Source organism: Emys orbicularis, chromosome 18 (genome assembly GCF_028017835.1).
Source record: "Emys orbicularis isolate rEmyOrb1 chromosome 18, rEmyOrb1.hap1, whole genome shotgun sequence".
NCBI lineage: Eukaryota > Metazoa > Chordata > Testudines > Emydidae > Emys > Emys orbicularis.
The window spans coordinates 14,469,154-14,485,718 of record NC_088700.1 but is presented as its reverse complement, the minus strand read 5'-3'; the positions used below and the strand labels follow the sequence as shown (position 1 = coordinate 14,485,718).

The window sequence follows — 16,565 nt, the reverse complement described above, 5'->3', positions numbered from 1 at the left end:
AATGCACCAAGGGAAAAGAGAGAGGCTTATGCTTGGCAGGTTTAATCTGTTCTACTGTGTCCTTCCATGCTGTGGTCATCCACCCCCCAAAGCACTGGATATGACTGGAGTTGTCAGGATGAAAAGATTCTCTCGCTGTTGCAGAAGCATGGGGTGGGGGCTTTACAGTGGTTATTTTGCATCTGTTTAATTCTGTTTACTGAAAAATTGTTTCTCTGTTTCCCAGGGCAGTCAGGGCTTTCCTGGAATACCAGGAGCCCGAGGGAAGCCAGGTCCCCTTGTAAGTAATGCCTTTTAACCATCTTCTGTTTCCTAATCTTGCCTCTAAAGAGTTCAGTGCCCAGCTGGAAAGATGGCTCGGCAGGGTGGATGTTATTCTAAACAGGAACCTCAGCAGCTGTCTTACATTCACCCTTGTTTTCTGATTTGGCAGGGAAAGGTTGGTGACAAAGGTCCAGTCGGGTTTCCAGGACCACCCGGTCCTGAGGTATGTGCCTTCAGCTCTGATCATTCCTTTATTTCTTGATTTCTGCCGCCTCTCTTTGTTGGCAAACCTTCATAATCCCCCCCCCCCCCCCAAGCAATCCTCACTGCAAAGGGAAAATGAGAAATGTCCGTTGGACAGCTGCAGGCTACTTCGCTGCTGAGATTCCACCTCCTTTGAACTCCAGCTTGGGTTTTAATTTAGGAATCATTTAGATACTCACCTCCCTGCCAGTCTTGGAAACCACTCTTCAGGTGGCTCCATCTATAGATTCGGTGGAATTATTTGCTTCTGACTCAACCAGTAATGCTCCATGTGGGTGCAGGGTTGAAGCCTTTGCTAGCAAAGCACAGGCAAATTCCTGTTGAACTCACTGCCGTAGTGCTGCACTGACAGGTTGTCAGTTTGCATAAGGATCCCTCCTCTGTGTTTTATCTTCAGACGGTTCCCTCCCTCCCTCCCCACTCCATGGAATCTCTGGGGGTTTCCAAAGTCAAAACTCCAGGCTATACAGTAAGCGCCTCGCACATTCCGACCCGGCTGCAGTGATGTATAGTGAGACCAAGAGGATAGAGTCCTTGGGCCACCAGTCCCAATCCTCTCTCTACCTCAGTGTGATACCAAGGCCCCACTTGTTGTAGTCTGTTCTCTCCTCGTTTCCTACAATCACTTAAATCGCTAATCATGCTTAGCGCCTTTTCCTCCATAGGGTTCGAAGCACACTAAGAAAGGAGGTATCATCCCCATTTTACAAATAGGGGATCTGAAGCTTAGAAAGCTGAAGCAAGTTGCCCAAGGACACATGACAAGTCAGTGGCAGAACCCAGCTTGTCCAGCCCTCTCTCCTTTCCTGTGGAGCAATAGATATAACCATCATGGCATCCCTCACCTGTCCAAGCAAGGTCCCATAGCTGTCTTGGTCACTTGGCCCCCGCTCATCATGCAGCTCTCCAGCCTGTTTTCTGCTGCTGCCCCCTTCCTGGGGAAGGAGCTCATTTCCTGAGCCAAACCCTTTCAGAAAGTTTCCTTATTGGTCAGGGGAGAGGACTGGGAGCCCACTCTTCCACTCTGGAAGATCATACATCAGTCATGGTGAGGAGAACAGCAACGGGTTTTCAGCTCAGCAGGTTCATCACCGTCCTACAGTGGGTCTGTTCTTCCCTTTTTATCCTTTTAGCCTCTGTTGTGGGTAACCTGGGAATCTTTTTAACCAAATACTGTTCATGTTAGAAGACAACCCCATTGTCCTCGCCTAAAACCATGTTGTGATCTCTTCACGTACAAGATCAATTTCTCTGCAGCACGTTGTGGTTCACGCCCTTATTAATAATTAGAAAATGTACGTCGTGAGCCTGAGAGCCACTTGTAGCGCTGGCTGATAGACTGTTTTCCTTTCATCAGTGTTCTGTTATTTTGCTGGGCCTGGAATGGCTCTCTGTCAAGTGGTATCGCTTAGTAATTCTTGTTCTTTGTTTCTACTGGAAATGACTATGGATTCCTTTGTTTCTTCAGTGAATGGGTTGTGGGTGGAAAGGGGGTCACTGTTTGGTTAAAGACAGCAGCTAATGAGCATGTCAGCACCTTTCCTAATTCGTAGCTTTGTCATTCAGGCAGGTGATTTATTTATCTGAGAAATGAGATTATATACTGTCTGATAAAGATGAATTAAAAACCAAAATGCCATTTTTAAATATGCGACGACAGGGAGGCCCTTACAACAGTGAATTTTGCAAGGAGATGGACCAAAAAGGGGCTGTTAACAGAAGGGATGCCTTGTTCTTACTTAAACCAATAACCTAGATCTCTTTTCTACTGATACCCTCTACCACATGTTGGATTTCATCTGGTTATTTCAAAGCTGCTTCAGTCCCTGCAGATGCCCCACAGTGGCCTGTATGTGCACAGTGCCAGCGTATGATGCTCGTCACAACACAAAGCATCAAGTTAAATCTTTAGAAGAGCTCTTAGAAGAGCACAGGAAGCCTTTCCAGAAAGCTCTCTAATGTAACGCCAACCATTTCTGATTCTCTCTAGGGCTTTCCAGGGGATATTGGCCCACCAGGACAAAATGGCCCCGAAGGCCCTAAGGTGAGCGGCTCTCAGATAGAAGCCTTGTGCTGAGTTGGAAACAGCCAATGAAAACACAGATGTGGGAAGCGGGGTGGGGGGGAAAGCCCTGGAGATTCCTGGAGATTGTTCTGGCTGAGACTCCGGTTTGGTCTGTTTTGGACTGAGGTCCCTCCAAGAGTGGGATTTTTCTTTTTTTCCTGAAACAAAATTGACATTGGATCCTGCCCCATGGCAACGTGTGTTGGAAAGAGACCTGTCTCACTTTAATGGACCCTCAGAGCTTATGCTTCTATTTTCTGAGAACCTTTTCTTTTGGATCCATTGCAGGGGAAGCCCGGAGCACGAGGTTTACCTGGGCCGAGAGGACAGCCTGGCCAAGAGGTAAGTGTCCATGTGCTTCCAAAGCCAAATGCCGTTCTTGTCCAAGAAAACTTTCCTTTTCCAATCACGTTAATCTTTTGCATAAATGGGGCCCAAGGTTTGCTCCATCTCCACCGTTTGCTCCATCTGCACCTGGGAGCAGATACTTAGTCTCAGTCACCAATCAGAAACCTGCAAAATCACAGATCCACTGGGGTTAGCGCTAGGGGCTACGTGCTCCCCTCAATCCGTGCATCCAACAGAGGCTGAGCCACCCCATTAGCTTCTTTTTTCTACACCTCATCTTGGTGCCTTCTTCCACTCAGGCCCCTATGCCTGAAAATCCTCCTTTCCTGGCCCAAGGTCCAATGTGCCTCTATTCTGTGTTCCTTCACTCATTGCCTTAAAGCGCATTTTCTAATGTGAGGCCTACAGACCCTGGTCTACCCCACAGAGTAACATCATCTTCTAAAATAAATAATGAACAGGATGTACTCCTTATTCTCCATCATGTGCTCATGACCTTATTGCTGCATAAACCCAGGTGGTCTGCCTCCGCCCATCGTGTTGTGCCTTCGTTCGGGGCTTAATTATGCCTCTCACTTGGGGGTTGCCATTGACGTGAGTGACCCTTGAATTGGAAACACTTTAGGGCAGAGACAGTGAGCCTCATTCTCCTCCTGCTCCCTACAGCTTTACACCAGGGTCATTCCAGTGACTTCACTGTAGTGTCTCTTGATTTACATCAGCCTGAGCGGAAAATCAAGCTCGTGGTCTTTTATCTTTCAAGAGCCGTCTGGATTTGTAGCCCTGTGAAAATAATCCAGATTCAGTGCATGAACTGAAAGCATGGTATAATAGCAATAATAATTCTTAGCCTTATTTAGCACTTGTCATTTTAAAAGAGCTTTTACAAGCATTAACTGATTCGTCTGCATGACCCCCTGCCTCCCCGTCCTCTGTGAGATAGGAGAGTATTCTATCCAATTTGCAGATGGGGAAACCAGGACATAGATTAAGTGGCTCACCCCAGGTCACACACTGAATCAGTGTCAAAATCAGGTCTCATTGACTTCCAATCCCATGGTCAGTCCACTTGACCACATGGCTTCTATTAGTGGTCCTAATGGTCTAACTCAAAACCACTAGAGCAATGGGTGGGCTAAGAGCACTTTCAATTTCTCTTTCTATTGTGGGTTTAGGCTAGACACTTGAGATCACCATCCTGTGGCTTAATTGAAGGTCTCCTGGAAACTTTAAATCTGATCCAGACTAAACAGAAACTGACGAGGAACCCAGATGCAGGGCCTAGTCCAATTGCCATGTAAGCCTTTGGGAAATCTCAGTAGTGGAGCCAATCTAGTGTCCTGTGTGAAAGTGAAGGAAAACCCTCAGTATATTTGATATGTGTGAAAGTCTGTGAGAAACCTTGCACCTGGGGCAAAAAGAGCAAGCTCTCCAGGGTTTGAGTCCTTGGCCAAACCAAACTAATCAGATGCCCGTGATCAAGTACAGTATCTTGTGGGCAAAATTCTTCCCTTTGGTAAGCACACGCAATTGCCATTAACTTCTCTGGGAATTTCCGGTGGGCGTCCATAGGCAGGATTTGCCTTTAGGTTTATTCCTCTGGCACTGGGATGGCTCCACAGACATATCTGGCTGCACTGAAATGGTGATGAGATCTCCCGGAAAGAAGTGCTCTGATAATCTTCCTTTCCAGTCTGATGGGATGGAACTGTTAAAATGTTATGACAAGACAGCAGTTGCATAAGCCCGGGGATTGTGTATTTAAATGCTGATGGTATTACAAGCTATTTACTTTCATAGCATTTCTGGAACCCGAGAGACCTATAAGATTTTCTTACTAGTTTCATTTTTTCCCCTTTAGGGAGATGAAGGACCCATAGGGCCACCAGGGTCCCCTGGTCCAGAGGTAGGTTTCACTGCTCTCGAGTGGCCTGGTCAGTTACTAAGTAGCTCCATACACCTCACCAGGCATTTGAGGTTGGAAATAAAAATGAAAGATTTGAACCCCCTGTTTCAGTCAAAGAATGGTCCTGCTGGCAAGCATTGTATTGTCTATGTGCAACAAGGGCTTGATCCAACATCCATGGAAATCAATGGAAAGATTCCCACTGGGCGTTGGATGGGGGCTATATAATGTCTTAATATTCAACTAAAGGTGGGGCTAGATTAAAGCTCCATATAAACACCCTCAAACTTTGGGATAATTCAGATCCAAGTGCAAACTGTGTGACTTGGACCTAGCTCCATAACGCACCCCCATGTTGGCTTCCATGATTAAAAAATATGTCCCTGGTCTCATTTGAATGCTGCATTTGTTTTTAAAGGAGAAGAGCAAGAAAAAGGATGGATTGAGAAATACAAGGATATAGACAGTGGACTTAAAAAGTCCTTTTGTCTGCCCCATAATGTGAAAGTAGAGGACCCTCAATCAAAACAACAGAGCAGTACATTTGGGATAAACAAAAGGAATATAGTCATATCTTTGGAACTCACCACTGCAGGATTTTATGACCTCTGAGAATATTTGCAGGATCCTGATATAATGGTAACCAAATCTCACCCTCTGGGTGTACTCTAATTGCTATACGGCTCAGGAGAGGAATGTCTTACCCCACATACAACTTATTGCTATTGAGCACGTGCGTTGATACAGCGATTTTCACTGCCCTCTATAAAACCAGGTATTGGCTGCTACCAAAGATCTGATGCTATAAATCCATTCCAGCCCCAGCTGCTAGGGCAGAAACTGAAGTGGCTTTCCCGGGCAGGGAGTAAGTTTTCACCAGTCCATTGGTTTGGGAGTGTATTCCTGCTTTGATGGGTGATAAGCATGGGGTATATATACTCACGCACAGAGTCAACAGTTTGCACTGATCTGTGGTGGCCACGGCTACAAGAAAGCTCATATTGGCTGAATTCTAGCTGGTACCAGTGGGGTATTGTTGCCAGGAAGCTCAGGCTCCCCAATCCCAGCTAGTTTCTGTGGGGCGCTGCTGTGACGAAGCTCATGCTGGCACTAGGAAGACGCTGCCTTTAGGGGCTCAGGATACTGGAGCCTGAACTGGGCACAGATGGCGGCTGGGAGTGTTTGGATGCCCGATGAATGCCGTGTATAATTACCCAGCATTAAAAGGTCAGCAATACAGCCCTTCCATTCATTTCTTACAACGCCCATGCTGCACTTCTGGCGTGATGCTGAAGAGATGAAATTTGCCTAATGGTGGAGCAGACACTTCCTTACACATGCAGTTTCTGTCTCGCGCTGGGATCCAGGTCATCCAGAGATCAGACCCAGGGCCAAGGCATTGTGCCCTGGTGCCTAGAAGGGCTGCTTTGGGATGTTGTAAGCTGGATTCTTTTGGAGACGCTACTTTGTAAGCAGAGCTGAGCAAATCATTGATTTTTCAGTTCGGCCTCTGAACTGAAAAATTCAGGTTCGTTTCTAACCAAAACTGATTTTTCGTATTTTTTTTTTCTCTGTGAAATGAAAAAGCAAAAAACCCCAACCCCTTTGTCTGGGTCAAACATTTTGAATGACTATTTGAAATGCTGTTTTTGAAATTTTGGTTTTGGGGGCTTTTTTGTCAGTGGAAACTATTTACTGACTCTGACCCAAATTCATAAATCGTTTCAGTGCCCCCCAAAATGCATTTTTCAGTTAATTTATTATTTGCCAAAAAAATGTCACTCAGCTCTATTTGTAAGTTGCATGAGGTCACGCAGGCTGTGGCTGCAGTGATCAAGGGCAGCTGCAACAGCTGGGAGCAAAGACAATATTGAGCCTTTTATATTCATCATCCTTTGTGTGTTTCAGGGTCGACCTGGCAGGAAGGGATTTCCTGGAAAACCTGGCCCTGATGGTTCAAAGGTAAGGCGGGAGGGGTGTTCATACCAGAGAGCTGATGGGTTGGGGTGGGAGCCAGGGGGAAGAGGAATTCAAGACTGGAGTTAAACTTCAAGAACCCCTCACGTTTAACATGTGCTGAGCTTCCAGTTTCCATCATAGAAATGAAACGGGGCAGTGAGGATTTGCTCTTCTCTCTGCATTTCTCTTTGTCTTCGGCTTCTGGAAGTTCAGCCTCAGCTTGGTTTCTGTGGAAGAATGACTGTGCATTTTTAAACCACATGCTTTATTATAAACAAGTGTATTTCTCTTTTGATATTAAACTGTTTAATTGTTTTTCCATTGCCTCTCCATTTTTTCTTCTGAAACAATGCTAACCATTCCTATCTCTGCTGTTTCATTGGCAGCAGGAGGAGCTAGTCCAAGAGCAGCCTGCTCTTCACAATACCCACCCCCAGCCAAAAAAAAAAAAAGGCAGCTCTTTAAACAAGTAAATAACAAAAATCTGTTCTGGCAGCACATCTGGAGTCACATTATCTGCTGACTGAGAAAATGCAGCTGCTGTGAACCAGAGACAACACCAGGTTAGCAGTGACTGTCTTTTAGACAGCCTGTCCTGAGTTACTCAGACACTTCCCTGGACCAACCCTCCCACAGCCCACCCTTCTCCCTGGTCAGTCTGGGCTTATGTACATCCCTGTGCTTTTCTCTCCACCCTCGGGCCATGCTCTCTGAATGATTGTAAGAAGTTGACTTTTTAATGGTGATCACAGTAGGTAATCAAAGTCACCACCAGAGGCTGGATTTTCAGGTGCACCGCACCCACAATTGATCCTGAAGTTTTCCAAAGAATTTTGCACCCAACGTACTGAGCTTTTAGAAATTCGGTTCCTTATTTTGGTGCTCAAATGGGAGCTGAGCTCTCTTGAAAATCTGGCCACACAATTGCATCTGTCATGTTAGCACAGACTCTGACTGTTCTTTCCTAATTAACAGGCTCTTGGAAATTGTAGACAGCTTGGAAGTACCTATTTTGAAGGCTTGATCTCATTAAAAAGTGGGCTGATGCACAAGTTTGGTGCAGTGTCGTTGCACAAGGCTTGTTAGTGCTGGAACTCTCAGTATTTGAGACCCAGCACTACTCACCCAAAACATTTAGTTACGCCTATCATTAATCCTGCTGTGCTGCAGTTGAGACACCAGGAGTTTAACCCTTTCGGAGAAAGACCTTTGACAAAGCAGCACTGAGTTAGCCTTCTGTGATACCTCTCTCCATCTCAATGCAGGGTGAGCCAGGACATCCAGGGCGGACAGGAAAAGTTGGTGAGCAGGTAAACTCCTTATTTTCTTTGTCCATTTGAATGTCTCACATGTACCCATTTCCCCATGCATCCCTGGTACGGGGCAGAATCTTGACCTGTTTGCTGAAGATCAGGTGTTTTGTAAACACTGCGATTTTATAATATGTGAAATAGTATATCGTGTGTGTATGCGTGTAAAAATAACTTTTCCAGAGAGGCACAGAAAATTGTTGCCCTCCTTGCCCCTGTATTCTTTTCATCCTCAAGGGCCTCTCCTTATTCCTACTTTGCTTGCAAAATCATTGGTTCCCAACAAAATGGATTCTTTCATCACTAAGCCCAGTTCCAATTAGCTCAGCCTCAGAGCATCGGTGACCCAGTGGGTGGCTCTCAAATGTCCATATGTTGTCTGTGGTATTTATAGGTGCACATAGTACCCTGCGGACAGTTTACAAAATAATGGGTCCCTGCCCTGAGGCGCCTGAGATGCAATAGGAGATACAAATCAGATGCTAAGGCAGTTTCCCCATGCAAACTTGATAGAAATAATCATCAGTTTATTGAGTTCTTTTCTTGAGTCTTTTCATGGTCAATACCCCCTCACTGGCTGCCTGGTCCAGCATTGTACTGACCCCACCCATGAGGTGCTGCGCTTCCTTGAAGCAGGGGGCACTCAGCATCTTGCAGGTTTATGCTTTTGGCAACAAGAGAACAGTGATGAGCACTGCTTCGTTGCACCATAGAAGAGAATGTGCTGACTAGGAAACATAGGAAGATGCATCCTCTCCATAAGCTTCAGGGAAACCACGGGGTTCAGGGAAAAAGAAACAAATGTTCCCCATCTTTGTGTGATCACAACCAACCTACCTACCCACTACCAGCCCTGAAATTGCAGCCACAGAGCCTCCAACACATTCTTCTCGTTCCCACATGACCACATCGAGCTGGACGCGGCTGATTTGGCCAGAGCAACTGAGCGGCTGACCAGCCATTGGCAGAGGGACGTGCAACTTCTCCTGGCAGCCATCTTTCCCAAGGCCTTTCGTTGCTTGTCAGTCAAGGTCTTTGGTTTGTTTGGTTTTGTTTTTCAGCCTCCCTGGATCTTTGTTCTCTTGTATCCAACAGCTGGAGGTCATTTGTCTCATGGCTCTCTGACCAAGCATGTTCAAAAGCCAGTGTCACAAAGGGCAATTGTCAGTACTAGCAAGACTTTCTCAGGGGTTTGGCTAGATTGAAAAGGTTAGTTAGTTCTCCGTAAAGCACCATGCACACCGCCAACACTATCAAACTAACACCGTATAACCAGCAGGCCCTTGCAAAACTGGGGACATCAGTCAGCCTCCTGATGTTCTTGTTCCTACTTCAGGGACATAATGTCTCAAGCCTGTTTACCTTAAACTCTGAGCTGGCCTCTGTCCGCAAAGCTTGCAACTATACCCTTGGTTTTCGGGGCATCTGGGACACGTTTAGGGCACACAGATACCAGCCCTATATCCAGAGGCTAAAGTTCCCTGTTAGTGTCTTAATTTTTTAGGGCAGATTAAGGGATTTATATATCTCAGCAAACTTTGCATAGCACAAACTGAGAGTCCAAATACCAAATACGTTCCAATGGCTTCTTTTCAAAGACATTTTCAAGCAGATTATAGAAACAAACAATGCCGGGAGGCATGGAGGTGTATTGGACAGAGCACTGGACTGAGACTCACGAGACCTGGGTTCTATTTCCAGTTCTGCCACTGGCCTTGGGCAAGACGCTTCCCCTCTCTGTGCCTCAGTTTCCCCATCTGTAAAAACGGGGATAGTGATACCGACTTCCTTTGTAAAGTGCTTTGAGCTCCACTGATGTATCGTTAATATTACCACCTCCTGCAGCTCACACCAAATGTACTTTACAGAACTTTCTTCGGACTTGGGGCTCAATACAAAGAAATTTGATCACTCGCAACCCCCATTGGCTTCAATGAAAGTAGAGAATGCTCACCACTTCCTGATCTATTTATTTATTAATGTTTGAAATAATAAATATTTGGTCCACAAAGAAGAAGCAGAGGTGCTTAGAATAGTGTCATTTTCAGTTTCTTTCAACAAGATCACTCATTTGTTTTTAAACAATTAAATGGGGCTTATGGGGAGGTAGAGATATAGAGAAAATAAACTATAAAACAAAATCCTCTCAGTGCACAAACTTCTCCATTCTCTGTAAGTTTCACTTGACTAAAGGAAGAACCTACAGGAACACAAAATGCTGAATTGTATTAGCAGACAATTTAAATGGGGAAAGTTGATCTTATCATATAAAACACTGGGCTGGAAGTCAAGTGACCTGGGTTCATTCTTGGTCTGCTGCCAACCAGCTGTGTGAACTTGGGCAACTCCCTTAAACTCTCTGTGCCTCAGTTTCACCCCTGCAGGATGAGAAGGGTAACCCCCACTGCAGGTGGCAGTAAGAGGCGTAATCAATTTGGAGTGTAAGCTCTTTGGGGCAGGGACAATCTCTTGCTCTCAGTTCTTACTCTGTACAGCTTCTAGCACATAAGAGCAGCCATACGGGGTCAGGCCAATGGCCCATCCAGCTCAGTATCTTGTCTTCAGACAATGGCCAGTGCCAGATGCTACAGAAGAGATGAACCGAACGGGGCAATTATTGAGTGATCCATCCCGTCATCCTGTTCTGGCTCAGGGACACCCAGAGCATGGGATTGTGCCCTGATCACCTTGGCTAATAGCCATTGACTACCCTATCCTCCATGAACTTATCTCATTCTTTTTTTGAACCCAGTTACCTAGAGCCCTGCACGGACACAAAATTGATATCTGCATCCGATCCGCAAAAATGATTCGCAGATATCTGTGGATATAGAGAGGATATCCATGGATTTGCAGAGCTCTAGTTCTATGTATGCTGGGCTCTGATATCAATTGAGAACTCTAGGTGCTGTTGTATCGCAAATAATAATGAACGTTTAGAAAGTGCTTTGAGATCCTCAGCTGGAAGGTAGTGCAGAAGGACAGAGTATCATGATTATTATTCCTTAAGTCCCTCAAGGCTGACTGTGAATAAAAACTATAGGCCCCATTCAGTGAAAAGAAAACACAGCTGGCCACTGCTGATACTGAAGCCAGTACAGGGATCTGAAAGCTGGCTGGACTATTTTTACTCAATTAGTCTCTGTCTAGAAAAAATTCCGTTTCCTTACCAGTTATGTCATTAGAACAAAAACGTCACACCAGGTTCGTGATAAATTACCTCCTTTCCTAGCACACCTTTGCTAGACAGTGCTTAGAGTATTTCCTCTCCTCCCCCTCCAAAAAGCATCATTTGGAGCTTTGGGTCAGGGCAAGCCAATACTGGGGATTTTTCACAGAGCTGTGGTGGAAGTGGTTTGGGGGGGAAAAACTATACCCCAGATTTCCAGCCCATGAAAGATCTGATCTTCCCCTATTTCCTGCCTCTCCCAGACAAAGGTGCTGTCTGAGAGGCCCCCATAGCTTCTGTGTCAGTGATGAGGCTTTTCAGAGTTGCTGCTAGGCACTCGGTAGCAACTGCCTCTGGTTGGAAGCAGCCAGCGTGATGGTGTGAAATAAGATCACGTATACATCTCCTCACTAGGCTCAAGCACTCTGCTTTCGGGTCCGTCTGTTTAAGCAAACATGGGAGTTTTGGAAAGATTTCCAATGTTACTTGAGCATTCGCTGAGAGTTTTTAAGACCTGTGGGGTGGCCCCTGATTCCTTACATCTCCATTGCAAAGAAACTGACTCAGGAAATTCACTAGAGGTTGCTCTCTGAATGCTGAAAGGTCTCCAGCTGCGCAGCTCCCCACCCCCTCCAGCCTGGATCTGCACGGTTTAACCCTTCCTTGCCAGCAGGTGGAGACAGAAACTGAGTGAGCAAAGACACCACAAGGGCCAAGACACCAGCCTTCCCCGCTACTGAACTGTGTGAAAACAGGCCCCAAGGATGGGAACTGCTGGAGTGTCCATGCCAGAGGCAGAAACCAAGCCAAGACGACACCAGAGGCGAGGAGACACCTGCCTTCCCCCTGCAGGAGACAGAATAACAAACTGGGGAACGGTGCCCCGGGGGCAAAGACCCCCTGCCTGCCTTGTGCTGGGGACCATAAAGACTAATGATCAACCATGTCAGCAGGAGCAGCAGGGAGAGCATGAGCATGACCTATGCCCTGAACAAGGAGCAGATTCTCTTCCAGCAGCCACATCTCAGTGCCTCCCCTCATCTTGAACAAAAGAATAACTAATCGCCATCTGGCTACAGTGCATCCTGGTGGACATGATGTTCAGCTACTTACCAGTCACATGGGGGGAGTACAGGGATGCTGTACACTTGACCTTTGAAGATCCAACAGTGAAGATTTTGTGCCCGTTGCAGACCCCTCTCTAATTATCAGCTTTCCCTGAGTGTTGTTAAGATTTCTGAGTACTTTGAGGTCAAGACAGCTAACCTAGCTCTTTACTGTCTGGCTTAGTCCCATCTCCATTAGTCCCATGCCTCTGACTTGTATCTAATTCTCTCTGAGAGTCCGTGGCTACCTTCCGCAGGCGTCCCACATCCAGGTATAAATTCCTGTGTAAGGTATTTACGTGGCTCCCACTACCAGAGTATCTGAGCACCTCTGGTTTTAATGCATTTACCCTCACAGCACCTCTTCGGAAGCAGGGGCAGTGCTACTATCCCCATTTTACAGAGGGGGAACTGAGGCACAGAGAGATTAAGTGACTTGTCTGAGGTCAAACAGGAAGTAAGTAGCAGAACAGAGAATTGATCCCAAGTCTCCTGAGACCCAGGGTAGCACCCTAACCTCTGCACCATCATTCCTCTGGGGAACTAGTGCTTCTGAGCTGTGTGGCCCTTTGCTTCCAGGTCTACAGGCATTGCAGTGCAGGAATCTTCCTTGCGAGACCAGGTGTTTGGTCAACATGTCAAAACATATCTTTTGTTCAGTGCTCAAAGAGAAGCGTGAAAATTCTAAAGCCACAGGGTGGGGTCTGAGCTTTGGTGTGCAGAGGGTTAAAACCACATCGAAAATTCAATGCAAGTCACGCAGCGCGGGTCAGAGTGGCCTCCCAAATCAGTGATATTTACTGTTTTACTTTCCCTTTCTTTCATCTAAATGGGATTATTGTACATTACCCTCCATTCCTTTCTGCTTCCGTTTGTTTTGTTTTCAGTTCTAACGAACCAGTAAAACACCAGGGGCCAGTGATTGGTTCCTGCTGGCGGGCACCCTGTGCCTGTGAGCATGTGCTCACGCTGAGCTCAGCTGTTGGTTGGGTTTTTCAAATGGTGCATGATTCATTGCCGAGCTGCAGCAAAGGGGACAAGCTTAATTGTAACGGGGCTGCATGATAAGCCAGGACATACTGAACTCCTCATCCGATGTAAATGTTTTACATTCTTTACTGGTTACTGTGGGACTTTATCCATGCAGCCACTGCTGCTGGGATTTCATGTGCATTATTACACATGGTCCTTGAAGTTGTGTGTGTTGCTATGTTTGATTTCATGGCAGTTGCTGGGAGGTTGGGAAAATATTTTACACAGAGTCCATTTTGTAGCAGTGACAGCAATCTATGTCTACATTTCTCCCATGGATATGCTGGTCAGTATCTGCCATCATTGGCTCTTTTGGTAATATTTTAAGGCATGTATTGTTGTTTCCTGTGTTCTGTTAAGTGTGTCTATCACAATTTGGCCAGCAAAGAGCATTGTGAGCCAAGCCCCCATAGTGATTTCAGATTACCCGATGAACTCAGTGGGACTTTATTTTGCCTAGACACAACTATGTTGTTTGTGTATGCTTTCAAAAGTATCTCTCGGGCTAAAGTTAGCTCATCATAGAACAGATAATACACTGGCTGCAAAAGCCAGAGGGACACCTGTGCTGAAAGTGATCTTACACCACTGGGTCTTCTGCTTCTTCCATCTAGCTATGTTGCTACACGCAGTCCTCTTGTTACTAGGTTCACATGAAGCAATGATGTCTTCCCTTGAGTTGTAAATGAGAACATATGCCCCCAGTGTAGTGATCTCTCTACATCTCTTACTGGAGCTAGATGCTATACTAAGAACCAACCCTCATTACTTCCCCCATTCTGCCACAAAAAGTGGAGTGTGAAGCGTTTGTCTCCTGCCTGCTTGTATTTGCAATGTATGTGATAATGCATCCGCCACTCCCCGGTGGCTGAGATGGTGAACTTGTGACGGAAATAGGATCCCATGGGGAAATATTGTCCGTACTCTGCTTTGAACTCTTTATTCAAGGTTAATGCTCAGTTTCTGTTCCAATAACCCATCACTATAGCACTGAAATTGCTCACATCAGGAGGCCTGGACACAGAAAATGTATCACATTTCTCTCACACTTTCCATCCAGCTGACCCAGCTAGTAGCTTCCTCAGTTTTCTCAGTCTTGCCATCCTATTAAGTTCTTTCCATAAAGACTTCCCATGATGTAAACTGGCGCTCCATGGTGGGCATCCATTTTGACATGGAAGGCTGTATACCCAATCCTTAGGAAATATTCTAAAATGGCCTTGCTTTCAACAGTATCAATAGCTTTGTTCATTGCAGGTGCCTATAATGTTGTGTGGGACACACTTTAATTAGTCTCTGAATTTCATATGCCTTTTCACCTGGGGGAGAGGCTCTGAAATCACTGGGTTTTCAAGGAAACTGAGAAACATTTGACTTTTTACCTTTTACGGTGGCTTTCAGCCTACGTGCTTCTTCATTTAAGTTGCTTGATCATTCTACCCTGTGCTAGAAGATCAGCCTTTGTGTTTATGGCCTTATGTCCAGGCTCTGAAAATAACTAATAGTTAACAACTATGTATTTGTATCTGGGTCTGATTGAAAAGATAATTGATCCATTGACTGTGCCACCTAGTGGTCAGATATTGTCATGTCTTTACCTTCTCCACCACTTTGTTCCTGTGTTGAACAGTTCAGGCTTTTTCTTGGCTTCACCTTTCTATGTCTCATAGTGTGAGTGTTGGGTATTTCTTTCTGATATGCATCCTGGTGCAGTAGGATTCCTTCAGTTACTGGAACCGGGGTATGGCTGGGAGCATTTTAAAATTCTTGCAGAAGAGGATGCTGGTTCTTGTGAGAGAGGCTGGTTCAACAGCCTGGAAACAACATCAAACTTGAGTTCCAGGCTTTCTTCTGAGTCCAGCTGTGGGTGGTTGTTGTCATATTATTGTTTGTTTGTTTGTTTGTATTGCAGTCGTGCATTAGAACCCTGGTCTCCAACCAGGGCCCCACTGTGCGAAGCTCTGTACAAACCCAGAAAAAGAGATGATCCAAAGAGCTTACAATACAAGCATTCATTCCATAGCCTGCTTTATCATGATCATTGAGAATGCAAGTTCCCAAAGTTACACTGCGCTTGACCCCCGTCCCTAGTAAAACAATACTTTTACCATCAGTTTGTGTTTCCTCCCATCTTCCGTGGAGCTGCAGGAGCGGCTGGCAACATCCTGATTCCAAGGGGGTAGCTGTGCATCCTGCATGGTAGGCATCTTTTGGGCTTGGCCAGGGTTTGCGTCATGACGTGATCGCATCTCCGTCTCCTGGCAAGTCATTGTTGCGTACTGCTGGACAAATTGCTAAAGGTGGCATCTCACTCCAAGCTTAATCGCTTCCGATATGCTCTTCACCTTCCCAGCTGGCTCCTTAACAACCCACTTTCAATGAGACATCACTCCCAGTCCCAGACCGTGATGAACAATTGCACCGACCAGCCAAGTGAGTGAGAACGTCGGGAAGAGCGTGTGTGTTTGACCTCTGGCCCTGCCTAGAGATTGGCCTGACTGAGTGTAATCCAAGGTCAGATGTTCCCATACAGGCTCATCTCTGCACCTCAGGAAGGCGCTCCTGTGGCAGCTACTCTCGTAGCATTTAAAAGAATATAGCCCATGGAGGCATTCGCGGTAATCAGCAGAAGTCAGTGGAGAGACCCCTGTAGTGTTCGACATCTCTGAATAGCCACAGTACTGAGTCTCATACACAGGCATAACAAGGGGCTCTTCTTCCTTATTACATGGCACGGCTCTTTTCCCCCACCTCTCTCTCCTGGATGTGACTCTGTGGAGGATGATTGCTTTTGGCTCCTGTGAAAGTTGCATAACCTGTAAGCTGACTGCACTGACCGTGATTTGTAACAGGGTGGTATCACTTGATGCTCTAGCAGTGCGCAAAGTGTGATAGACCCAGACCAGTTGGGAACAGCAGAGTAGCAGAAGGGAGATATACTGGCCACTGGATAAGTAGTTTTCTGTTCCCTGAGTGACCAGAGCAGGGGCTGCTCCAGGCTAATAGACCACCTGACTCCAATTAACCTGCTAAGAGTCAGGTGAGGCAGTTAAGCACCTGACTCTAATTAAGGCCCCTCTGATGCTATAAAAGGGCTCACTCCAGTCAAGCCAGGGGGAGCAAGTGTGTGTGAGGAACTGGG

General features: G+C 46.1%; 1 protein-coding gene across 1 annotated transcript in view; it reads left to right on the top strand.

The window, feature by feature from the left end:
- Nucleotides 1-16,565, top strand: part of COL27A1 (collagen type XXVII alpha 1 chain) — a 210,781-nt gene that overhangs the window by 106,835 nt on the left and 87,381 nt on the right. The window contains exons 18-24 of the mRNA XM_065418988.1: nt 227-280; nt 434-487; nt 2,519-2,572; nt 2,882-2,935; nt 4,803-4,847; nt 6,756-6,809; nt 8,072-8,116. Of these exons, the coding sequence (XP_065275060.1) occupies nt 227-280; nt 434-487; nt 2,519-2,572; nt 2,882-2,935; nt 4,803-4,847; nt 6,756-6,809; nt 8,072-8,116 (360 nt within the window). The remainder of the gene's footprint in view (nt 1-226; nt 281-433; nt 488-2,518; nt 2,573-2,881; nt 2,936-4,802; nt 4,848-6,755; nt 6,810-8,071; nt 8,117-16,565) is intronic.